The sequence below is a fragment of the Leucoraja erinacea genome, chromosome 1, assembly GCF_028641065.1.
Source record: "Leucoraja erinacea ecotype New England chromosome 1, Leri_hhj_1, whole genome shotgun sequence".
In the NCBI taxonomy this organism is placed as follows: Eukaryota; Metazoa; Chordata; class Chondrichthyes; order Rajiformes; family Rajidae; genus Leucoraja; species Leucoraja erinaceus.
Window position 1 is genome coordinate 51,604,013 of NC_073377.1, and position 26,893 is coordinate 51,630,905.

The window sequence follows — 26,893 nt, forward strand, 5'->3', positions numbered from 1 at the left end:
AAATGGTGCAATTAAATTAATTATAGTCCATACAGATAGATTTTCATACATTCAGACTTTAGTCTCACCTTTCAGTTAGAGTTGATTCATGGGGGCCTTCTTTGTGTTCCAGCACATCAACAGGGACTTTGAAGGCTTTCTTGCACTTTAATCCACTTCGCAGCACTTTCTTCAGCCTTTTTAATGCTTTTCCCACTAAATACAATTACCTGCTGCAAGTTTCCACAACATTTATTCCACAGAACAACACATCGGAACCTCCAGTAAATCAGGCATCTGTGAAGCCCCCTCAGTGTGTGCTACTTTTGTGTGCTAGCCTGAAACAAAGCGCGTGATTGGCCAACTGGCAGACAACTCAATGTTAAATGTGCTTTGATTGGACTAAAAAATACCCGACATTTTTCCGTTTTTTCTCTAATTTAATAAAAATGTGCAAGTCTTCTTCATATTGAGTTTCAGGGGTGATTTATATAAATATTTTTACACAATATGTGAAAATTTCATGTAGTTTGGTGACTTGGGTCACGAAACTGCAGAATAAAGCTCCTCGGCCCACAGCCTACTTGGTATTTACAAATGTAGTAACATTGTTGTTAAGTTGCCAGATCAATTCCCCAACATTTGAGCCATTGATTCAGAAACATGAATCCAGCAATGGAGTTTAAGTAATTTAAAAGTAAATCTGGAATATGTGTCATTGGGATCATCTTTCATTCTTCTATACTCCAGTCAGTAAAATAAATCTCTTCTTAGAACAATCTACAATGTAGAATTAATCTGATGAATCTATGCAGCATTGACTGCACCAGCAAAACAAAGAGGGGGTCTCAACCCAAAATGTCACCTGGTTCTTTTCTCCAGAGATGCTGCCTGACATGCTGAGTTACTCCAGCTTTTTGTGTCTACCACAACGAAGAACTAGATGTTTAATATGTACAAATGTTTTGAGTTTCGATGATTAATTTAGAGTGCTGGGAGCAACATATTGAAAGAGATGAGATGAATAAATGTTATAAATATATGGTTAGCCATGAGGGAACGCATGTACTGTTTGAGGAGCAATTATCCACCTTGCACGCATCATCAATTTCCATGGTTTCCATAGTTTGACAGTAGAAATTATAGTCTCTAACATTTCTGTCAATGCTTTATTGAGGTGCAGATTTGATTTGATTGTCACCAGTGCACTCATTCTGATTTCTTTTTGCAGCACTTCTAGTCTAATGACAGCTAACAATGATAAATAGATCAATGTCATAATTTGCTGGCACAGTTGTTCTAGATGAAATAGATTTTTTTTTTTCAAATGATTCACCCGTCAACTATATTTTCATCTATATTTTCTGTATCTATATTTGCAAGTCTTGCCGTTAGTTCTGATGGCAGTTGTAAACTATGTCCTTGCAAATCATTATCTTTTGGGGATATAAACATAACTTTAATCAATTGAATTATTTTGCCTTTTGTAATGACAGAATAGCGGAACATATTAAATTTCGGAGAATTAGAAAGTAGTTTGAAATGGTGCAATGATTGAATAAGGTAAGAACATGGAAAAATAAGTCAATTTATTGCAATATTCTAGATTTCCTCTTCATGATAGTATTTGAATTACTGGAATGTTTTCCAACTACAGGCAGCTTGTTTATTGCTATTAAAAATGGGCAGCTAGTAATTGAATGTAGGGGCAAAGAGGAGAGAAGTACTTCAGATGTTCCATTCTTATCCATGTCCTCCTCAATGCAACTTTTAATAAGTCTGCAAATGAACAATAATGTCCCTCTGTTTGCAGTGCAAGATTACTTTAAACTGTAAAAAGTGTAGTCCTCGGCTCATTGTAGAACCCCCTGATGGTAATTACTATGCACAGGGTAATAGAGCATTTGGTCCCTACATGTTTCCCCTTTGGTCATGCAAGTCTGAAAGGGGCCAATCAAAAATACTTAGTAAATGTTTATATGAAGTCAGGCACAGGCACATGATTTGAAGTCCATCAACAAAGGTTGAACCTCAAGGGATGATATTTAACTATATTGATGGCATTCATAGAAACATAGAAAATAGGTGCAGGAGTAGGCCATTCAGCCCTTTGAGCCAGCACTGCCATTGAATATGATCATGGCTGATCTTCTAAAATCAGTGTCTCGGTTCGGCTTTCTCCCATATCGCTAGATTCCATTAGCCCTAAGAGCTATATCTGTAGTAGCCATTGTACATAGTAGCCATGCTTAACTCAGTGTGTTATAACTATAACCAGTTACTTTTAAATTTTATCTGCCTGTAATGATGTTGGTGGGATTTAGTACGTAGTCTGAAGCATGTTTGTGGCTGGGATTCTCGCGCAGACTACCTGGTAGTTAGTTTAGTTTAGTTTGAAGAAGCATGTGGGAGAAGTCATAGCTTTCGATCATGCATGATTTTGACTACGAGTAAGATCAAAATGTACTTAAACAAGAAGACGTTTAGATGGATATCTTACTGTTTTCACTATGACAATAAAGAAAATATTAATTAAGAGACTGTGTTTTGAAGATTTATCTTTCGACGGTATTGAATGTCTCGTGGAGAGCTCGTGAATGCATTTTGATAATCACCTTGAGGGCCTGTCCCACTTACGCGACCTTTACAGGCAACTGCCAGCACCCTTGATAGGTCGCCGAAATTTTCAACATGTTTTCAACAGAAAGATGCCGTTGTATTTTTGGAGACATCTCACAACTTCTTTGGAGACCTTTCACGACCATAGGAGATCTCTCATGACCATACAGGCGACCTATCACGGGTGCCGGCAGTCGCCTGTAAAGATCTTGTAAGTGGGACTGGCCCTTAAACCCTGTCTTCAATCATAGTGGCTAGAGGAAAGATTCCTTGAACGATATGAATATCTGTCACTACAATATCTAACTCTCTCTTGAAAACATCCAGTGAGTCGGCCTCCCCTACCTTCTATGGCAGAGAATTCCACACCTCTCCAGGTGAAAACGTTTTTCCTCATCTCAGACCTAAATTGCCTACCCTTTATTCTTAAACTTTGACCCCTGGTTCTGGACTCCCCATCATCGGGAATATTTTTTCTGCATCTAGCCTGTCCAATCCCATAAGAATTTTATATGTTTCTATAAGATCCCCTCACATTCTTCTAAATTCCAGGGAATATAAGCCCAGTCGACCCATTCTTTCATCATATGTCACTTAGAGTGATACAGTGTGAAAACAGGCCCTTTGGCCACACCGGCCAGCAATGTCCCAGCTACACTAGTCCCACTTGCCTGTGCTTGGTCCATATCCCTCCAAACCTGTCCTATCCATGTACCTGTCTAATTGTTTCTTAAACGATTAGATAGTCCCAGCCACAACTACCTCCTCTGGCAGCTCGTTCCATATACCTACCACCCTTTGTGTGAAAAAGTTACCCCTCGGATTCATGTTAAATCTTTTCCCCTTCACCTTGAACCTATGTCCTCTGGTTCTCGATTCCCCTACTCTGGGCAAAAGACTGTGCATCTACCCGATCTATTCCTCTCATGATTTTGTATACCTCTTTAAGATCTCCCCTCGAGAGTTGCATTCTCTCGATTGAGGACATTTTATCACCTCTCCTCAAAGCAATGAGCCATGGCTCTACCAGTGGTTGTCTGTCAGAAACCTCTCTTCCCCCACCTCTCATCATCTCTCCCTGTCTCAATCGCATCTACCCCCTCTCTCTCCCTGTTACGCCCCTCTCTCCCCCGCTACCAGGCACCCCCGTTCGCTGTTTTTATTCTCGAATGACCTTTTGAAAAATCCCATGATTTCTGCCGTTTTTCGGAATACCCAACTGGCTTATTATTATAATTATATTCAGGATGCAATAAAAGTGATTTAAATGAATGTTTTGTCCAAAGCAGCCTGCCATAGTTTGATCAGTTTGTCCAGCAGCCTGGACAAATTCATCACTGTATCTAAATAAAATGCTACAGTGCCAGGGAGAACTGTGAAGTACAAATTGGGCTGATGCAGCTATATGTAAAACAAACCTCCAAATTAGCTCAGCAATAAGTGGTTCTTGTGCTGATTATTTCCTGAGTTTGCATTCTAAGATATTTAATCAAAGCATTGTAGCTGCCCTTTGATAGGTGGATTTCGGCTGAACTAATGATATTGCAGCGCAATTTTGAATCTCAAACACACAGCATATATTTAAACATTTGATTAAATTGTTTGTCCGATGCTGCAGTAACTGGTAGCAATATTTTTCAAACTATATCAAAGTCTTTTTATAGCATTCTGCACAATTGCAGGACATCCCAATTTGCTTTGCAACTTTCTGAAGTGTAACCTTTGTTGTAATGTAGGAAAACACAGCAACTGATTAATGCATAGCATGTTACCCCAAGGAGCAGAATGTTAATTATCAAATAATTTGTGCTTCAGTGTCATTAAAGGCTATACTTTAGTGCCATGGCATGCCAAGAGTACAGTTGTGAAGAGTGGATCTTTATTATTATTTTCATTTCACTTAAAACTTTCATGGCTTTCAAAGTCTGCATTATCTAGATATGGTTGAAAAATCAAAACTATAATTTCATTTCGAGAGAAAAATACTAGTGGAGAAATTTGTTCTATCTCTTGTGCTAAACACGTGGGAATATTAACTGTCAATTGTGCTTTCCTCCCATATGACCAATTCTATTGAAGACATTGGAACGAAATGTGCAAAACAAACAGTTGTACCTCCAACTGAAGCTTCTGTTGTATTGATATACTAGTGATATTCATCGAATGATCAATGAGCTTTTGTTATCTCTCACTGGCAATGTTGATGCGAATCGTGATCTTTGTCAATATATAATAGACAATAGACAATAGGTGCAAGACTAGGCCATTAGGGTCTTTTTACCCTTACTATTTCTCAGTTCTATCCACACTGACTCTATATCTCCTGCTTCTATGTCACCCCTTGCAAGGGACCGAATTTTATTCCTCACCAACAGAGCTACCCCACCCCCTCTGCCCACCTGTCTGTTTTTTCGATAGGACGTCTACCCTTGAATATTCAGTTCCCAGCCCTGGTCCTCTTGCAGCCATGCCTCTGTAGAAGCCTTCTAAGATGGCAGATAGCATGTAGGTAAAGTAAGCTCTCTTTAATGGTAACACTACAAAGTCGCTCCTTGATAAGCAAGTGAAGAGGGACAAAATTTGCACAGGTGATATCGATGCCAGATTTGGCATAAAATATCGAAAATTCTGCAGATCACCTGCAATAATATGTGATCAACTAATTTAAACCGATATTGGGCCTGCTGGCAATGATGTGCTAGATCTTCTTGATCACACATGGGGGAGGTTATGCAAAAATGAAAAGGTATATTGTGGAGAGATCAAGCAGATCAATTCTTAGATGCAGCTATTCTTTTACATGAAATTGACATTTTTAAAGCATTTTGCATTCAAGTCAGTCCGCAAAAACATTTATAGGAAGATCAGTCTTCATTTGTTACCTGGAGTTGAGATAGATCTTGAATAAATAAGCACGAAAACAAATAGTTATGAAATATTGTTATGAAATATATTGCAGTATTTATTGATTTTAATGAATTATTGGATGAATGAAACTCCTATTTTATTTGGCAATGGAACTGGGAGGGGGGGGGGGGGGGGTGCACATGACAGATCAGCTGTGCGCTGCTTACTCAATTTCTTTAAATGTAACAGCATTGAATGCAACTCTCCTGGTATCTAATTTATTATTGAAAAGTCTTCAGTTTCCTGGTTAAGGGCCAGGCATTGTATTGTTCCATTTTCATTTTTTCCATTCCATCACATAATCAGACTGTAGGGAAGGTTCAATATCCAAAGATCACCAATTATTTTGGAAAACTTTGATCTCTGTGCTTTAATGTCTTTTTTATATAATGGAGGCTTATGAACCTTTATTCTAAGAAAACCCCATATACTAATGGAGCAGCATCAAGCATATCTAAAAATGTGGAGCTAAACTGGTGCATATCAGGATTGCATGCATGATGAATGGTAAATACAGCATTCAGTAGAGAAAGTTAAGTAATCCAATGGAACAGATCAAATCTATGCAGTTCTATCATATCTGGTTGTGAATGCTGGTGGGCTGTTAAGTTGCAAGAACCTCCTCTTCCTTAGAGTTGGCTGAGCCCAGGTTGAGGCATTTGCAACCGTTCTCCTGTAGCTGGATCAAAATCTTGGAACCACCCCTGTACCAAAGAGCTTGGTGGGAGTATCAATACCTGAAGGACCACAGCAGTTCATGAAGGCAGCCTGCTAGCATCTTCGCAATGGCAATTAACAGCAATTAAGGTAAATCGACAAGTGTAGCATTTCCTGTGGTTGCAAGGGAAAGTACTGGGGAAGGCGTGGTTTGGGTGGGAAGGGACGAATTGACCAAGGAGTTATGGGGGGGAGTGGTCTCTGCAGAAAGCAGACAGGGGAGGAGATGGGAAGATGTGGCCAGTTGTGGGATCCCGTTGGAGGTGGCAAAAATGTCGGAGGATAATCTGTTGTATGTTACGGCTGGTAGGGTGGATGGTAAGAACAAGGGGGACTCTGTCCTTGTTACGAGTGGGAGGATGGGGAATGAGAGCGGAGCTACGGGATATAGAGGAGACCCTGGTGAGAGCACCTTCTATAGTGGAAGAGGGGAACCCCCTTTCCCTAAAGAATGAGGACATCTCCGATGCCCTGGTTTGGAAGACCTCATCCTGGATGCAGATGCGACGTAGATGGAGGAATTGGGAGTAGTGGATAGAGTCCTTACAGGAAGCAGGGTGGGAAGAAGTGTAGTCCAGATAGCCATAGTAGTCAGTGGGTTTATTAAGTGGTTTGATCTAAGTATATGACTTAGAAAAACACCATTAATGAGCAGAGTTTGAGATAGTATAGTCCCTGTAGTGTACTGTACCCTCTGTCGGAAATTCATTAACGTTTAGTGAAAACATTCAGAGACAAATATTTCCCCTGGTACTTTTTCTGAAGGTTAGAATATCAGAAGAACAGTCAATATGGCTGTTTTCTCACACTTTATAATTAAGTGACATTACATATGACTGGAAATTGCTTACCAACCACTGACTTTCACACGCAAAAGGATGATGATCTGATGATAATTTCCTGATTGTAGAAGCAGTGGAAACAATCAGGAATTCAAAAAGGAATTGAATTAACATGCAGGAACATAGAAGTGGAAATATGGTAAAAAGAACAAGGGAAAATAAATGGACAAATTGGTGTGGAAGGAATTGGCATGTGTCGAATGTCCTCTTTCTGATCTATACAATTTTTAGAGTGGAGCTTCGAATTGGAACAAAAAAGTGAATTTAATCTAAAATTGAGGTGAGGAATATAAACAATTCCAAATAAGAATAGAAAATACCATTATTTCATCTGTGGAATTCCCTGCCACAGAGGGCAGTGGAGGCCAAGTCACTGGATGGATTTAAGAGATAGTTAGATAGAGCTCTAGGGGCTGGTGGAATCAAGGGATATGGGGAGAAGGCAGGCACGGGTTATTGATTGGGGACGATCAGCCATGATCACAAAGAATGGCGATGCTGGCTCGAAGGGCCAAATGGCCGCCTCCTGCACCTATTTTCTATGTCTATGTGTCAGATTTCCAGTAATTTGTGGTATTTTGCTTTTGGAACCAATTTTCGCAAATATATATTGTTAATCATCTGTTATTAATATGATTAAATTATCATATTTATGTTATAATTGATCTTTCAGATATTGTAATGTACAATTAAAAAGCCAGAACCTTGAAAGCTAAATATATAATATATAATTGGTTGCAAAACATGACTGTCATTTTGCAAGAGTTATCTGATAAAATTAATTATTTATACCTTTTTTAGACATCAGATAATATGTTGTTGAAGGTATTGCTTGCATTGTAATTAGATGTTTTGCTATTTACAGTAATTGTAGCTTTTAAAGAAAATATGGTTAACATGAGACTAAATATGTACTAAACTGAGTTAATTATTGAAACTTTCATGTAACCATACCAGAGTGAATCCTGGCTATGATGGTGTTATAGTGATGGACTTCAAGACACAGAGACTGGTGAAATGGACAGAAAGATGGTAGATAAAATTTAACACAGAGGACGGCAAAGTTATACTTATTGACAGAACACGAAAAGGCAATAAAATCAAGGAATCAAATTATGATAGGAATACAGGAACAGAGGAACTTAGGATGTACTAAGAAAACAAGAAACTACAGATGCTGGTTTATCGAAACAAAACACAAGATCTAGATGTCAGCTGATCTACATCGGTGAGACCAAACGTAGGCTTGGCGTTCGTTTCGCCAAACACCTCCGCTCGGTCCGCATTAACCAACCTGATCTCCTTGTGGCTTAGCACTTCCCCTCCCATTACGAATCCGACCTTTCTGTGCTGGGCCTCCACCACGGGCAGAGTGAGCACCACCGGAAATTGGAGGAGCAGCACCTCGTATTCCGCTTGGGCAGTTTGCACCCTAGCGGCATAAACATTGACTTCTCCAATTTCCGGTAGCCCTTGCTGTCTCCTCCCCTTCTCAGCTCTCCCTCAACCCTCGGGCTTCCGGTAGCCCTTGCTGTCTCCTCCCCTTCCCAGCTCTTCCCCCCCCCTACACACACCGAATATCAGTCTGAGAAGGGTTTTGGCCCGAAACGTTGCCTATTTCCTTCGCTCCATAGATGCTGCTGCACCTGCTGAGTTTCTCCAGCACTTTTGTCTACCTTTGATTTTCCAACATCTGCAGTTCCTTCTTAAACAAGCATAAACTCATTGAGTTACTCCAGATGTTGTGTCTTTTTTGAGATGTGTTTATTCCCAGATCTTTAAAGATGAGAACGTGATTTAAAAATGCAGCATTCTTGTTTTTAAAAATTGAGCTAGATTGAAAGAAAGCTGAAGATAATATTGAACCTATCGGAATGACAAACTGCTGTATCAGCGGTCTTGCATCAGGTTTTGCGGCGAAGATCCTTCAGAGGGTGCAGAGAAATTGTAACAGAATTCTCCCAGCTATAAACCATTTTGATTTTGACAATAGAATAGAAAATATTAGATTATTTTCCTTCGAGGAGGGAAGGTGAGAGATAATTTGATGAATCTTTTCAGAAACATCTTGAATCTCAACTGTGCTAAAAGAGAAGCCATTGTCCGATTGGAGAATATCCACAAATTCGTGGATACTGATTTAAGGCAATCGGAACAAGGCTCTGGGGTGACATGAAGAATTTTTTAGCGGCAACCACCCATTGTATTCTTGAACTAATTATCTGAAATGGTTGTAGAAACAAGTTCATTTGATACTTTCAAAAGTGAAAGTCAATTGGTAATTGAGGGCGAAAATCATAACAGCGTCAGGAAATGGCTGAGAACCAGGAGTGATGCGGTTAGCAGTGCACGATTCCAGTGTGACCTCGATCAGTCCTGCACTCGTTCAGTGTTTCTGTAAATGTGTGGGAAATTAGTATGTTCATCTGTTTAGCAATGGTATCTAGACAGATTCTTCCTGCTCTTTATAAATTAGAAGAATCAAAGAAGATGATGTCAGCCTTCTTTGGTGAAGTAATGTGAATGATCTGATAGTGCCTCAAAATACCCATATTCCATTTACAGGTTTAGATATTGAGAGGCAGTAGTTGTTGCATTAAAGCCCCATAGAGGATTGTCGTTGGAATGGGAAATTATGCCATTACTCAGACTTGGGCTCGAACATTACAGTTGTATTTTATTGATGGTACAACATTTCACAATGTCGGACTCACAAGTGATGCTTCAGTCACGCAAGTTTATGTATCCATTAGGATGATTCAAGGTTTCATCTTTTAAAACCAAGAACAGCTCAGTGCAGCAACAATTAATGCCTATTTTTTTGCTGAATATTTATGTATTCAGGAAAAAATGTCTAATTTTGTTGCACTTCGTCATTATTATGATTGTTTAATGCCAGTGGTCCTCGACACAGTTTTTGTCTACGTGATACTTTAATATGCTCAATAATTCATCATGAATTTGACACGAAAGATTTCTGCAGCAGTGTATGCCTTCTTGTATATGATTCTTCTATAACCTGCTGTGGTTTCTCAAATATCCAGTTGGGAACTTAATTGAGGGCTATACAAGCAAGTGCATACGGATATTAACTACTGTGTGAAAAAATGTTAATTCATAAATTGACTGGGTTTGAAAGTAAGTGTCAGGGCAGGAATTAATACCATATAGAGATGAAATAATTATGGGAGGATCAGGTCAGTGTAAAATTGTAAAGGCCTTCTACAAATAATGGAATAGAGTGAACTACTTGATTCATGGAAAGAAATTTGATTATCCCTTTTATCATTATATTATCATTATGTTATCAATGAGAACACTGCAGCTTTATGATCTCAAGTATATCTTTTTGGCTGAATTTTGACTTTTGCAATGAAAGTGAGCCAAGCCACAGAGTGCAGCAAAGATTATAGAGGTAAATCTTCCTTTAGAAAAATCTACTGGTGAAAGTGTGGTGAAAATATCCAAAATACATTTGCAGAGTTTGTTAAATAATTGAACTGAACAGTTTAACTTTTTTTAATAATATGGAGCTATTTGTTTATGTTCTTGTTAAACTGAGTTCTTTTGTCAGTCCAATTCCAGAAAACTTGATTCAAACCATTGCTGCTAAAATCAATTCTTTATTCTGACAGTGCTGGATAATTCTTTAAACCTTACAACACAGAGCTAGAAACTCTGGGGCAGGTCGAAAGAGCTACTGCTTTGATACAAACGTAACACATTATGTAGGTATTAGACAATTGTGACACAGAAGGAGTGGCAAACTATTAACCAATCAATATGGTTTACCATACATTTAGCTTATTTGCATTAACCAATCAACTAAATCCTTTCCAGTGATTGACACCACGTATAGTCACATGATTTTCCCTTTTCTGGCCCCTTTACACACTTTTTTTCCCTCTGTGGTCTTCTTTAACTTGTTTGCTCAAAATCATTGTATTTCAATGAAGTAAAAGCACAGAAATATAAAACTAATTCTCAAAGACCACCTCTCAGAATATAAAATACACATCATACAGCAATCACACAATACATACACACAAAACATATATTTTTACTTTTGGAAAAGAAAGTTATTTCTAAAACTTCAGATTTAAACAAAGTCTTATACTTACAATCCTAATTAAAACACAATACACTTCACAAATAAAACCCTTACTTCATCGTTCAAATACAGTTACTTATGGATTAAATATGAGTTTTGTCCCATTCTTACAAAGTGGTAAGGACTTAAGTTATCTCTACAATCCCCAACTACACAAAGGCCACTAATTGTCACACTTGATTGCTTCTTCCCAAGCTCGGGTCTAGTTTAATTACAACCTCCCCCTTCTATCTCTGGACGAAAGGAATGTAAGGCCTCCTCACTAATAGCATTCCTCACAGCAAATGGAAGATTATCAAAACAGAGTTACTTTCTCAGTTTTCTATAAACATAAGAAACCACCCTTATACAAAGGTCACACAACCATCACCTATGCCTTATCTCTTATCTCAACATAAATACATTTAAACAGCACAAACCACATCACAGACTATTATCTAGCCTTGGTGCCCACAACCCAATATAGACAACCATGAATCCCCTTTATTGCACACCTGAGCTCAAAGATGTGCCATAAAGAAAGGACACACGATGCTCTTGGCTTGAGAAGAACCCCATTAATAACCTATACTCTAAACACCAAACTAAACCAAATACAACTTCTGACAGAGTTATAGCCGCTTCAAAGCAAACAAAGCTCTGCCTATTTACATCAACATCTCCATGTTATGATAAGCCATCTGTTCTCCTATGTGTGTGTGTGTGTGTGTTCTTTATTTCTTTGTGGGCTATGTATTTTTGAAAACCTCAGCTCCAAGTACTTCTCTTGCAACTTAACATACGTTCCTCACACAGAAGTTATCAGTTGAGCAATACTATTGCATAATATTTCCTCATTATTTTGCAATCTGCGATTGATGGCTGCCAAGCATTTAAACCGAATCAATGAGTTTGAATGAGACCCATTTCTGGATTAAATCTTACTAAGCAAGAACCCTATCCATCAAGAAATCCATTCTGATTGACCAATGCTACATATACAAACTGAAGAGTGCTCATGCTTCAAGTTGTTTTCAGACAAAATCATTCTTCCTCCTTCTGCAGCAACATATCAGATACAATATCAGGTCATAGTTCAAGGATAAGGGGGAAATCATTTAGGACCGAGATGAGAAAAACATTTTTCACACAGAGAGTGGTGAATCTCTGGAATTTGCTGCCACAGAAGGTAGTTGAGGCCAGTTCATTGGCTATATTTAAGAGGGAGTTAGATGTGGTCCTTGTGGCTAAAGGGATCAGGGGGTATTGAGAGAAGGCAGGTACAGGATACTGAGTTGGATGTTCAGCCATGATCATATTGAATGGTGGTGCAGGCTCGAAGGGCCAAATGGCCTACTCCTGCACCTATTTTCTATGTTTTTATAACATATATCACAACTCATTACAGAAAATTATAAACTATACAATAACCATTTCTAATCCATTGATAGTTTTCGATAGAACTCAAAGTGCAAGAATGTTGCATCAGGCAACACAGTGGCAACAGGGCGGCATGATGACACAGTGGTAAAGTTGATGCCTTACAGCGCGTGCAGCGCCGGAGACCCAGGTTCGATCCTGACTACGGATGCTGTCTGTGCGGAGTTTGTATGTTCTCCCCATGACCGTGTGGGTTTCCGCCGGGATCTTCAGTTTCCTCCCACACTCCAAAGATAGGTTTATAGGTTAATTGGTGTGGTATAAATGTAAATTGTGTGTAGGATAGTGTTGATTTGCGAGGATCGCTGGTCGGAGCGGATTCGGTGGGCTGAAGAGCATGTTTCCGTTCTGTATCTTTAAACAAAACTAAATCTCTGGAGAACATTGATTGATGATGTTTTGGGTCAGGACTTTTTTCTAGGTGATCAAATCTCCTGTACTTTCACCTATATTCCTGCCTTTGGCTTCACAATTCGTATTCTATCTCACACATTTTGTCTTTTCATCTCTAGCCGTTGTGCAACCATTTGTGTATCAAAACTCCCTCAACTGTATCCGCATATAATTTGCTAGGAGTTGTCCAGCCCCTCCCTTTCTTCAAGCTTTCTCCCCCACCACCTACCACAATCAGTGTGACGAAGGGTCCCACCCGAAATGTCACATCCATGTTCTCCGGAGATGCTGCCTGCCCCACAGTGTTACTCCGGCACTTGGTATCCATGTATAACTAGCTTTGGCTTATTTGCATTAATGTTTTTTATATTAAGGTTTTATGAAAAAGAAAATCCAGTTTGCAAGCTATGTCAGCACGGCAATACATTTCAACATATTCTGAATACATTTGAAATCATACAGATCCCTGTGGTTTTACAGCAGTTATGTTTGAGTCGCATCAAAAAAGATTTGAAGTAAGCTTCAGAGCCTCTTTGATTGAGCTGCTTTGCTTTTTTGTAGGACACAGCAGGGCAGGAACGCTACAGGACCATCACCACAGCCTATTATCGTGGTGCTATGGGCTTTATCCTAATGTACGACATCACAAATGAAGAATCTTTCAATGCAGTGCAGGACTGGTGAGTATGAAGATTTTCATTTTAGAAACTGCATGTCAGGAACTGCATTTCAGCTTGATCAGATAATTGTTGATGTCAGTTTTCTTCATTTAACAATAACCAGATCCCCGTAGCATTGTTAATGGTAAATGTGATCTTGTGCTCTCTCTTGTCTCCATTCTCTTTAAAATAATATTTTCTCTCTCCCCCATATTCTGAGCCTTGCTAATTTTTTTTGTATGAAAACATGCTAAAATAACTATCATTATGAGGTTAAATGGGAAAAAAAGGTGAAGAGTTAAGGCTGACTGAAATGTTGAGCGGTTCTCTTCTGACCTCTACCGATCCACACACTTTGATTGCTTCACTTCTCTCTTTCTTTATGACTAACTATTCCTTGTCATAGCGCCTACTTATCCCATTGCGATCAATGCACAATACAATCATTGGCTCTGCTCTGCCCTCTAAAACATATGCCCAGCTCCTCTTCCTCCACCCTCTTCATTCTACATTTGTTCACCTGGCTTAAAGCTTCAGTAGTAAAGTATTCATTGCCTAATGTAAATGTCAATTGTGTTTGTCCTTTAACATGTTTTCAAATAATTTTGAAATGAAATGGAATGGAAACTATGAGAAAACTAGGCTAAATACTGCAGCAATGCAGTTATTAAACAATGCTGAGAGATCAGGGCCAATTCAATCCTTGATCTAAGCATAGATTATCCACCCTGCATTTATCAAACCAAACCGTGTTTCGAATCAAGGATTTGATGGCAGAATACCTGCTTGTTAGGTATATGAAACATTCCACTGGTTTGAAGATCAAATGTGCAAATAAACATGCGCCGTACCAATTTATTGCATGGTCATAGTGAAGCTGTTTGCTTGTGTAAGCCTAATGCAAATCACTTTTGTTAGTATGGTGAATCAAGCATTCAGCACCATTTGAAGTAATGGCTCAAAAGTGAAATGGCCAACACCACCTCCACCTTCACCCCTGGCAGCGCATTCCAGGCACCCACTATCTACTGCAAAACCTGCCCCTCACATCTCCTTTCAACTTTGCCCCTCTGAACCTAAAGCTATGCCACTAGTATTTGATATTTACATCCTAAATAAAAGATTCTGACTTGCTACCCGAAGAGCCAGTTTCTGTGGTGTATGATTCAATGACACAGTTTTAACAGCAGTTAGGTGTGACCATAGAATTACAAAGGGCCATTTCGTAGTAAATCAGTTATCAATTGGTAAATAAAACTACGACATGTCATTAAAATATGGCTACACACAACAACCAAAAATAATGAATTGAGAGCAAGATAGACCACTCACCCTCTTACACCTGTTCCATTCACCAACAAGGTTATGGCTGATCTAATTGTAAACTCAGCTCCTTATTCCCATCTACACTTGGTAACCTTCTGCCCCTTTCCTTTTTAGGGTCTACAGTATTTACCACTTGCTTAATAGTGCTGAAAGTCTACTACTGCCCCTCTTCGGAGGAAGAGAGTAACACAAACATGAGAAACTTTTCCTCATAGTCATTCAGCACACTCATTCCATCCACGATTTTATATTCTTCAGTTTTCTGCATGAGTGGTAGATATTTCTGCAATCCCAAGCCTAAATAATTTACAAGATAAAATGAAATGCAAACCTTAGAAAGAGAATGCCCCAGGAACATTTTCAAATACTCAGAAAGAAAAAAACAAAATTACGATTTCAATGGAAGTGGAGAGAAGAATATATAAATTTTAGTGAAAGTAATGATGTTCTATTTTCATGGAGAGATATATTTGTTGAATAGTTTAGATATAACTTGCACAATTCAACTGCATAGGTACAGTCCCTATGGCACACAATTTTGGTGCCGAACACAATGCCAAGTAAAATAATCTTCTCTGGTCGAACGTGATCCATATCCCTCCATTCCCTATATATTCATGTGCACATTTAAAAGTGACTTACATCATAACTGGCTCCACCACCACCATCGCCAATATTGTTCCAATTTTGCATGAGAAAATTATTCAATTGTAGAGCACAGGTTAAACTTCTTGAGTATGGCGTGCACAGCCTAAAGTTGAAGGTCAACTTGTTCTATTTGATCTTGTTTGTGCACGTTACATTAGTCGAAACAGGGTGGACCACGTGAAGGTTGCAATCTCCCACCCCAGCACAGGTTAATGCCATTCAAACTAAGATCCTGTGCTGCTCTTGAATGCCATTCATTCCCCACCCCATTTCCCATTGCAGCTCTGCACCGGTTTTGCTTCAGAAGTGTATGCTTAATTCCTACTGGGAAATTACTATAGGATTTGTTTTCACCATCCAAGCAAGCACATTTCAATAACTTCCCATATAGAATATGTTCCCTTCATAATCCCTCTGGCTCTGTTGGCAATTAAATAGATATCCAGTTGGCTTAACACTGCCTCAAGGTAAGCCATTTGTGGTTGTTTATGTCATGTACTCAGCAGGAAGGATCATCATCCAGTTTAAAATGAATTTATTATGGGCTCCATTCATTATCTTCTCTGGAATTCATTACTGTATATCGTACAACAAATCTTGGAGGCAGAACGTTCAAACCTAATTCCAGTGTATTACAAAAATGTTTATTTCCCAATGTTGCCATGGCAGGGTGCAGTTATAGACACATTGTTAATGTCAATTCAGTTTTACCAGATTGATGTGATTAGATCATTGTCTCCAGAAAGTGGATTCGGAAATTTTCTGTCTCAAAATAAGTGTTAAAATGTTACACAGCTCTTGTTTTTTTCCGTAATCAAAAAATAATAGAACCAATACAGAATTCATAGGTGCAAAAGGGAAAAACAGCATAGTCAATAAATTATTCCCAACTTTTGTCAAACATATATTGTAAACAAAATCATTTTTTAAGATACACAAAATAAATTATAATATACACTTACTTTTCTATTCTAACTAATTATTTTAACTAATTTATTTCCCTCGATTACTTTTCTGAATCTGTTTAATTGGGTCTTCATTTTGCACTATACCAAATCATGTAGGATAGTGGCAGAAATAGAGGATGCAGAAAATGGAATTGCTGGATTTATCACCACTACAATGTCCTGACTATTTTCTCCCCAGCCTACCATGTACAGCTTGCTCTTTTCCTTGTACTCCTCCATTGTCACGCAGATGAGATGCCCCTCACTTGGCTCCTTAAATAAACAATACAATCTTATGGGACTATTCAAAATATATGATGAAGCTCCGATAGGGTACATAGATACATTGTTACATAGACAATAGGTGCAGGAGTAGGCCATTCGGCCCTTCAAGCCAGCACCACCATTCAATGTGATCATGGTTGATCATCGACAATCAGTACCCCGTTCCTGTCTTCTCCCCATACCCTTTCATTCCACTAGCCCTAAGAGTATCTAATGCCCCTATCCCACTTAGGAAACCTGAACGGAAACCTCTGGAGACTTTGCGCCCCACCCAAGGTTTCTGTGCGGTCCCTGGAAGTTCCCGGAGATTTTTGTCAGTCTCCCTACCAGCTTCCACTACCTGTAACCTCCAGCAACCACCTGCAACCTCCGGGAACCGCACGGAAACCTTGGGTGGGGCGCAAAGTCTCCAGAGGTTTCCGTTCAGGTTTCCTAAGTGGGACAGGGGCTTAACTCTCTTTTGAATGTATCCAGTGAATCGGCCTCCACTGCCTTCTGAGGCAGAGAATTCCACAATTTCACAACTCTCTGGCTGAAAAAGTTTTTCTTCATCTCAGTTCTAAATGGACTATCCCTTATTCGTAAACTGTGGCCCCTAGTTATGGACTCCCCCAACATCGGGAACATGTGTCTCCTGCATCTAGCGTGTCCAATTCCTTAATAATTTTATATGTTTCTATAAGATGCCCTCTCATCCTTCTAAATTCCAGTGAATACAAGCCCAATCGCTCCATTCTTTCATCATATGACATTGTGAACCAACACTGCAGCCTTTTTGACCACCTTATCTACTTGCGACTCGACCTTCAAGGAACCATGCACCTAGATCCTTCTGCTCTACAACACTACCCAGAGGCCTGCCCTTTTTTGAAGTTCCAAAATGCAACACATCACACTTTTCTGTACATTCCCGCCATCCCGGCAAATTAACCTGGTAAACCTACGCTGCACGCCCTCAATAGCAAGAATGTCCTTTCTCACATTAGGAGACCAAAACTGCACACAGTACTCCAGGTGTGGTCTCACCTGCACCCTGTACAACTACCAAAGGACCTCTTTGATCCTATACTTAACTCCTCTTGTTATAGACAACAGACAATAGGTGCAGGAGCAGGCCATTCGGACTTTGAGCCAGCACCGCCATTCAATGTGATCATGGCTGATCATCCCCCATGAGTACCCCATTCCTGCCTTCTCCCCATATCCCCTGACCGCTATTTTTAAGAGCCCTATCTAGCTTTCTCTTGAAAGCATCCAGAGAACCTGCCTCCACCACCCTCTGAGGAATTCCACAGACTCACCGCTCTCTGTGAGAAAAAGTGTTTCCTCGTCTCCGTTCTAAATGGCTTACTCCTTATTCTTAAATTGTGGCCCCTGTTTCTGGATTCCCCCAACATCGGGACCATGTTTCCTGCCTCTAGCATGTCCAAGCCCTTAACAATCTTATATGTTTCAATGAGATACCCTCTCATCCTTCTAAACTCCAGAGTGTACAAGCCCAGCTGCGCCATTCTCTCAGCAATTGACAATCCCGCCAGTTATGAAGGCCAACATGCCATTAGCTTCCTTCACTGCCTGTTGTATCTGCATGCTTTCAGTGACTGATGTACTAGGACTCCCAGGTCTCGTTCAACTTCACCTTTTCCTTATCTGACACCATTCAGATAATAATCTGCCTTCCCGTTCTTGCCACCAAAGTGGATAACCTCACATTTTTCCACATTATACTGCATCTGCCATGCATCTGCCCACTCACCAAACCTGTCTAAGTCGCACTGCATCCTCATAGCATCCTCTTCACAGTTCACACTGCCACCCAGCATTGTGTCATCTGCAACTTTGCTAATGTTACTTTTAATTCCTTCATCTAAATTATTAATGTATATTGGAAACAGCTGCGGTTTCAGCACCGAGCCTTGCCCATCATCCTGCAAGGGACCCGTTAATCCCAACTCTTTATTTCCTGTCTGCCAACCAATTCTCTATCCATGTCAATACCCTACCCCCAATACCATGTGCTCTAATTTTACCCACTAATCTCCTGTGTTGGACATAATCGAAGGCTTTGTGAAAGTCCAGGCACACTACATCCACTGGCTCTCCCTTGTCCATTTTACTTGTTACATCCTCAAAAAATTCCAGAAGATTAGTCAAGCATGATTTCCCCTTCGTAAATTCATGCTGACTCTGACCGATCCTGTTACTGCTACCCAAATGTGCCGCTATTTCATCTTTTCTAATTGACTCCAGCATCTTCCCCACCACCGATGTCAGGCTAACTGCTCTTGCTTTCCATCTCCCTCCTTTCTTGAACAGTGGGATAACATTAGCTACCCACAAATCCCCAGGAATTGATCCAGAATCTATCGAACATTGGAAAATTATCACCAATGCGTCCACGATTTATAGTCACCACCTTGTGTACGCTGAGATATAACCGTATAACACATATAACAATTACAGCACGGAAACAGGCCATCTCGGCCCTTCTAGTCTGTGCCGAACACTTATTCTCACCTAGTCCCATCTACCTGCACAGACCGTAACCATCCATTCCTTTCCCGTCCATATGCCTATCCAATTTATTTTTAAATGTTAAAATCGAACCTCCCCCCTTCCCCCACCCCTCTCCCTCCACTACCCTCTCCCGTCCCCACTCTTATCCTCCCCCCCTCCCTCACCACTCTTCCCCCTCTCTCTCACCCTACCCCCCCTCCCCCATACTTCCCCTCCCCTACCACTCTCCCCCTCCATCCCACTCTCTTCCCACTCTCTCTCCCCTACCCCCCTCCCCCCCCTCCCTCCCCTCCCTCCCCCCCCCTCCCTCCCTCCTCTCCCCCCCCTCCCCCACCCCTCTCTCAACCCCTCCCCATCCCCCTCTCTCACCCCCTCCCCATCCCCCTCTCTTCCGCCCCTTCCCCCCCTCTCTCCCCTTCTCCATCTCCCCTCCTCCTCCCTCCTCTCCCCCTCCCCTCCCCCCTCCCACCCCTCCCCCTTCCCCCCTCTCCCCCCTCCCCCACCCCCCTTCCCCTCTCTCTTGCACCACACCCCAGTACCCCCCTCTCCCCCACTCCCCACTCTTCCCCTCTCCATCCCCCTCCCCCACCCCTCTCTCTCCCCCTCCCATTCCCCTACCCCTATCTCCCCTTCCCCTCATCCCCCTTCTCCACCTCTGTCCCACCCCTCTAACACCCCGCTCCCCCCTCTCCCCCCTCTCTCCTCCCCTCCCGCCCGCCCGCCCCCCCTCTCCTCTCCCACTCCCCCCCCACTCTCCTCCCCCTCCCCCTCCCCCCTCCTCTCCTCTCCCCCTTCCCCCTCTCCCCCCTCTCCCCCCTCCCCCCTCTCCCTCTCCCTCCCCAATCTCCCCCTCTCCACCTTTCCCCCTCCCCTTCTCTTTCCCTCTCCCCACCCTCACCTCTCCCCACCCCCGTCTCCCCCTCCCTCCCTCTACCACCCTCTCCCCCCGCCTGTGTGTTTTGGGGGGTGGTTAGTGTGAGTGTGACGCCGCAGACACGCGTTGGGGAAACAGACCCAATGGGTCTGCACTTGGTCTAGTATCTATTAAAAAACTGTGTGTGTGTGTGTGTGTGTGTGTGTGTGTGTGTGTGTGTGTGTGTGTGTGTGTGTGTGTGTGTGTGTGTGTGTGTGTGTGTGTGTGTGTGTGTGTGTGTGTGTGTGTGTGTGTGTGTGTGTGTGTGTGTGTGTGTGTGTGTGTGTGTGTGTGTGTGTGTGTGTGTGTGTGTCATTTTGCCTTTGAAATGTATCTCGTCAAAAACCAGACGCCAAAACGGGGAAATGTTTACATATTTCAGTAGAGATTTTTCTTGTGATTTTAGAAATCCACTCCTCTACATTTGGTACATTATTTTTCTGACTTTTTAATTAAAATTGTTGACCAATCTGACCTTTTTTTAAAAATCTGCCTGCTGCCCAGCTGCTGACATTACAATAACACTTGCTCGTGCCCCCCCCCCTACCCCCCCGCCGCTGCTCTGAATTAATGCCCCTGCTGTCAACGCGCATGCGCAGTTTTTCCACGAGGTATGTAAGCCCACCCACCCCCCCGTTCTTCAAAAGGCGCAGAAAGATCGAGAACATTCTGCAGAACAAAGATTCTACAGCTCAGCTCCGCTATAGGATCTTTGTTCTGCAGATCTCAGGGTCAGCGGTGCTTCACGCGCTGCAGAAGCTTTCTCCTCACTGTCGGCGCAGCTCATGAAGCCCCGTCCCTCCCATCGACTGCGCGCTCTTTCCAGCTGTGGGTTTCCAGAGAGTCGGAGGCCGCTTCTGTATCCTCATTTCGCAGCCCACTCACTCGGCCGGCTCCCCTCCACTCCCCCCCCACCCTCTCCTCTTCTCACCTCCTCCCCTCTCCTCCTTCCCTCTCTCCCCTCTTCTCTCTACCCGTCACAGGGGACGACCTCCTCTCCGGGGAGGCCCGATCGTCTGGTCCCCCCCGGCCCGGCTCTGCACGCGGGTGGCTGCGCATCACCGTGCGGAAGCCACGATCGGCTGGTCCCCCCGTTACTTTTCACGGTTCTCAGATTGGACCCCCACGAGCTGCCCCCCCCCCCCCCCTCCCTCTCTCCCTCTCTCCCTCTCTCCCTCTCTCCCTCTCTCTCCCTCTCCCTCTCCCTCTCTCCCTCTCTCCCCTCTCTCCCTCCCTCTCTCCCCTCTCTCCCTCTCTCCCTCTCTCCCTCTCTCCCTCTCTCCCTCTCTCTCCCTCTCTCTCCCTCTCCCTCCCTCTCTCTCTCTCCCTCTCTCCTCTCTCCTCTCCCCTCTCCCTCCCTCCCTCCTCTCCCCCTCTCCTTGAAGATCTAATTGAAACATTCAAAACGTTTATAGGGTTATGGGTTGGATATAAGGAGGATAATTCTTCTGGATGCGGAGCCTTGAGGCAGGGATCCCAGGATGATCCTGGCAATACTTAGAATAAGACTGAGGTGAGGAGACACTTCTTCACTCTGTGGATGATGAATCTTCTAGCTTCTCCACCTGATGGCCTTGATGGCTTGGTTGTTCAGTTTATTCACTGCAGAGATTAACAAAGATACAAAAAGGAATCTGGGAATATGCCAGAAAGTGGAGCTGAGATGGTTCAGCTGTGCGCTTGATAAGTGGTGGAGCAGGGCTGGGTGGCCCCCTCGTGTTTCTGAATGAAGGAATTGTGGAAATCAGTATAAAAGACGCTGGCGAATCACCAGACATGCACTCTACAGAAATCGATTCATATGAAGTAAAATCTCACAGGAAGTACCAATATTTGTTACACATTTTAATTATAATTTCAAAATTGATGAATTATTGATAACATTTATGAGTTTGCAAGTGCAGGGTTGGAAGAAAAATGGATTTTTGCAAATCAAATGTAGAATGAAATCATTTATTAAATTGATACAAAACGGGTGTAAAGATAGACTGACAAATGATGAAAACCATGTTTATCAAGTGGCCAAGGCAACTATAATGGAAAAAAACTTTCAGTACAAATTCCAATCCACCATCAGCTGAAATGTGCTTTTTCAGCACATTAGCCGTCAGTCAGAGTATTGAGTATGGATGTTGAGAGGTCATGTTGCAGTTATATAAGATGCTGGTGAGGCCACATTTATTGTGTTCAGTTTTGGGCACCATGTTATAGGAAAGATGTTATCAAGATGGAAAGGGTGCTAAGAAGATTTGTGAGGATGTTGCCTAGGACTCGAGGGCCTGAGGTATAGGGAGAGGTTGAGCAGGCTGGGACTATTTCTTGGAGCACAGGAGGATGAGAGATGATCTTATAGAGATGTACAAAATCATGAGAGGAATAGGTCTGGTAAACACATAGAATGTCTTCCCCAGAGTAGGGGAATCGAGTAGGGGAACATAGGTTTAAGGTGAGTGGGGAAAGATTTAATAGGAACCTGAGGAGTAACTTTTTTTACACAAAGTGTGTGGGTGTATGGAACGAATTTCTGGAGGAAGTAGTTGAGGCAGGTACAATCGCAAGTTTAAGAAACATTTAAACAGGTACATAGATAGAATAGACAAAAATACTGGAGAAACTCAGCGGGTGAGGCAACATCTATGGAGCGAAGGAAATACGCAATGTTTCGGGTCGAAACCGTTCTTCAGACCCGAAACGTTGCCTATTTTCTTCACTCCATAGATGCTGCCTCACCCGCTGAGTTTCTCCAGCATTTTTGTCTACCTTCGATTTTACAGCATCTGCAGTTCCTTCTTAAACATAGATAGAATAGGTTTAGTGGTTCCCAACCTTTTTTTGGCCATGCCCCACCTAATCACCTCTAAAATCCTGATGCCCCCCCCCCCCATGTGGTGATATATAATTCTTATCATTTAAAAAGTGAACTTCTAAATCCAATTCAATAAATAAGGTTCTCCCATGACCTCGCACGCTTCGTGCGACGTGCATGAAGAGCGATGGTGCGGTGATTATGTAATAACTACACAATAAAGACCTTTTTTTACCCCAAAAAAATTATTTACTCAAAATAACATCTGAAACATAAACTACATATGTTTACCTGATGGAAAATCCAAAAAAATAAAAATCGAAAATTTGGACCCAGACCTCCTCAGTCGCGCTCAATTGCCCCCCTTAAAAATCAAATTGCCTGCCTGTGGGGCGTACGCCCCACGTTGGGAACCACTGGTTTAGAGGGATGTGAGCCAAATGCAGGTAGGTGCGACAAGTGTAGATGGGACATATAGGTCAGTGTATGCAAGTTGCTCCAAAGGTCCTGGTTCCCTGCTGTATGACTTTATGGAAATGAAAGAAAATAGCATTGAAGAAGTATTAGAATGGTTCTACAGTGCTATCTCTGCGCATTCATTGGCAAGGTAGACATACCAATATAAATATGTATTTTTTTAAATAATGGCCAACATTCTCTGTAAAGCGGCACAAATCATATTTCAGCAACTCTGAAAGGCAGGCCATACAAGGTAAACGATCTCCAGGACAGACAAAATGTGCTAACCTCTCCAACTCCTCAGAACCTCTGGCATGTTTTCACTCAAAAGATAAAATGAAGGCACTGATAACCTCAGGAATCATCAGTAGAAGTTCCTGTAAAAGAATATGTGTGTTATGATTGTGTTTATAGTTTGTAAATAATAGTAAATAATGAACAGTATTTGGCAAGGCCCTGGGGATTGTTGTGGAACAGAGGGATCTAGGACTGCAGGTACACAGGACTTTGAAAGTGGCATCGCAGGGTGGTCAAGGAAGCTTTCAGTATACGTTGGCTTCCATCAGTCAGGGTATGGAATATAGAAGGTGGGATGTTATGTTCCAGTCGTACAAGACATTGGTGAGGCCACATCTGGAGTATTGGATTCAGGTTTGGTCTCCTTTCTATTTTCCATAAGCTGGAAACAGTGCAGAGAAGATTTCCTCGGATATAGCCAGCACGTGAGGGCCTGCACAATAGGGAAAGGTTAGTCTGGCTAGGAATTTATTCATTGGATTGCAGGAGAATGAGGGGTGATCCTAAATAGGTATAAATCATGAGGGGGATAGGTAGGTTGAATCCACAATCTTTTATGTAGAGTAAGAGAATCAAGAACCATAGGACATAGGTTTAAGGTGAGAGGGAAAATATTTGTTAGGAACCCTGAGCGGCAATTGTTTCACACGAGAGTGTTGGGTATATGGAATGACCTGCCAAGTGAGGTAGTTGAGGCAGGTACTATAGCAACATTTAAAATACTTTTGGACAGGTACATGGATACTTAAAGGGTTTGAGGCCAAGCATGGGCAGGTGGGACTATTGTAAATGGAGCATCTTGGTCAGCATGGGCGTTGGGCCAAAGGGCATGTATCCATGCGGTATGATTCCATGACGCGATGACCCGCTCACCTGTCCCATCCCACCTTCATGCATAGTACTTTTCAATCACTCTAGATCTCAACAGAATTGTAGTGGAAACAAATCATCAACAACTCAAAAATGATGAAGGAGGAAGACAATCTTCTGTACGTCAAGTCAAGTCAAGTTTATTTGTCACATACACATACGAGATGTGAAATGAAAGTGGCAATGCTCGCGGACTTTTGTGCAAAAGACAAACAACCAAACAACCAAACAAACTATAAACACAATCATAACACACATATTCTTTTACATAATAAATAATGGAAGGAAAAACGTTCAGTAGAGTTAGTCCCTAGTGAGATAGGCATTTACAGTCCGAATGGCCTCTGGGAAGAAACTCCTTCTCAACCTCTCCGTTCTCACCGTATGGCAACGGAGGCGTTTGCCTGACCGTAGCAGCTGGAACAGTCCGTTGCAGGGGTGGAAGGGGTCTCTCATGATATTGTTGGCTCTGGAGTTGCACCTCCTGATGTATAGTTCCTGCAGGGGGGCAAGTGAAGTTCCCATAGTGCGTTCGGCCGAACGCACTACTCTCTGCAGAGCCTTCTTGTCCTTGGCAGAGCAATTCCCAAACCAGATGGTAATGTTCCCGGACAAGATGCTTTCCACCACCGCTGCGTAGAAGCACTGGAGGATCCTCGGAGACACTCTGAATTTCCTCAATTGCCTGAGGTGGTAAAGGCGCTGCCTTGCCTTATTCACGAATGCTGAGGCGTGTGATGCCCATGTCATATCCTCGGAGATGTGGACTCCCAGATATTTAAAACAGTTCACCCTATCCACAGGATCCCCATTTATCATCAATGGAGTGTACGTCCTCGGATGATGTGCCCTCCTAAAGTCCATGATCAGCTCCTTCGTTGTTTTGATGTTCAAGAGGAGGCTGTTATCCTGGCACCAGAGTGCTAGACCAGCCACTCCCGGTAGGCCTTCTCGTACACACATATGTATGAAAAACGGAGTGCCCCAGACAAGTGACAACAGGAGACTTAGCTTTATTTCACGGCCAGGATCATAAGACCAATAAACATATGGTTCTATGACTCCAGAGGATAAACTGGGGCCAACACAGCAGTTGTTCACCAAAGGTACACAAAAATGCTGGAGAAACTCAGCGGGTGCAGCAGCATTTATGGAGCGAAGGAAATAGACAACGTTTCAGGCCAAAACCCTTCTTCAGACTGATCCGTTCAGACTTCATTTGATCACCAAACTCAAGCCAGCTTACTATCGGGATGTTTGGTGTGTATGGATAATTAATAGTTGTTAATATTCCAGTTCACTGGCCATAAAAAAGTGATTAACAGCTTATTTTTATGACATATTACGACACACAGTGTTGATCTTAATATTTAAGGGAAGATATATTGGAGATGGTTCAGGGAAGTTCACTGAAAATATCCTAGATGTGGAGAACACATCCTGTGAGAAATGATTTAACAGGTTAGGTCTATATTCATTGGATTTAGAAGAATGAGAGTTAATCTTATTGAATATCGATGACAAGTTTTGAACTTTTTCAAGTTCCTTTCTTAAGGTATAAAAAATATATAATTTCTGTCATTATTTCATAATGTGTGGTTATTAATTTAGGCTTAGAAATGTCTTCTTCAGTTCACTGACATTTAATTGAATAGTTCCCTGACAGTTTAATAATAGTATATCAAACGATTTGCCAGTTTTATGAAAGAAGCAGTCAACAGGTTTTCCCTGTTCATAAATGTGCAATATTTTACTTTGGTTGCCAATTTAATAAATCATATTTTGTCTATGCTGAGGTGGGAGAGAATGATCAAATCTATAACATTATTAATTCAATTGCCTTCATAAAAAGAGAAAAATACCATATTGCTGTATTTTATTTGTGTTTCCACCCCCTACTATTTATTTCCATTATCTAAACTAGTGGTGGAAGATGGTGAATCATCAGAGGTGGGTAAATATATGTGTAGGAAAGAACTGCAGATGCTGGTTTAATTCGAAGGTAGACACCAAATGCTGGAGTAACTCAGTGGGAAAGGCAGCAGCTCTGGAGAGAAGGAATGGGTGATGTTTGGGTCGAGACCCTTCTTCAGACAAATATATGATAGATTAAGGCATAGCAGGCAAAAGTAGAGTTGAAGCCCACATAGACCAATTATGATCATATTTAATGTGGGGC

General features: G+C 41.8%; 1 protein-coding gene across 2 annotated transcripts in view; it reads left to right on the forward strand.

The window, feature by feature from the left end:
- The window catches only part of rab3c (RAB3C, member RAS oncogene family), a 145,846-nt gene that overhangs the window by 96,164 nt on the left and 22,789 nt on the right, over positions 1-26,893 (forward strand). For both annotated transcript variants that reach the window (XM_055634691.1, XM_055634682.1), the window contains exon 3: positions 13,549-13,667. In XM_055634691.1, the coding sequence (XP_055490666.1) occupies positions 13,549-13,667 (119 nt within the window). The remainder of the gene's footprint in view (positions 1-13,548; positions 13,668-26,893) is intronic.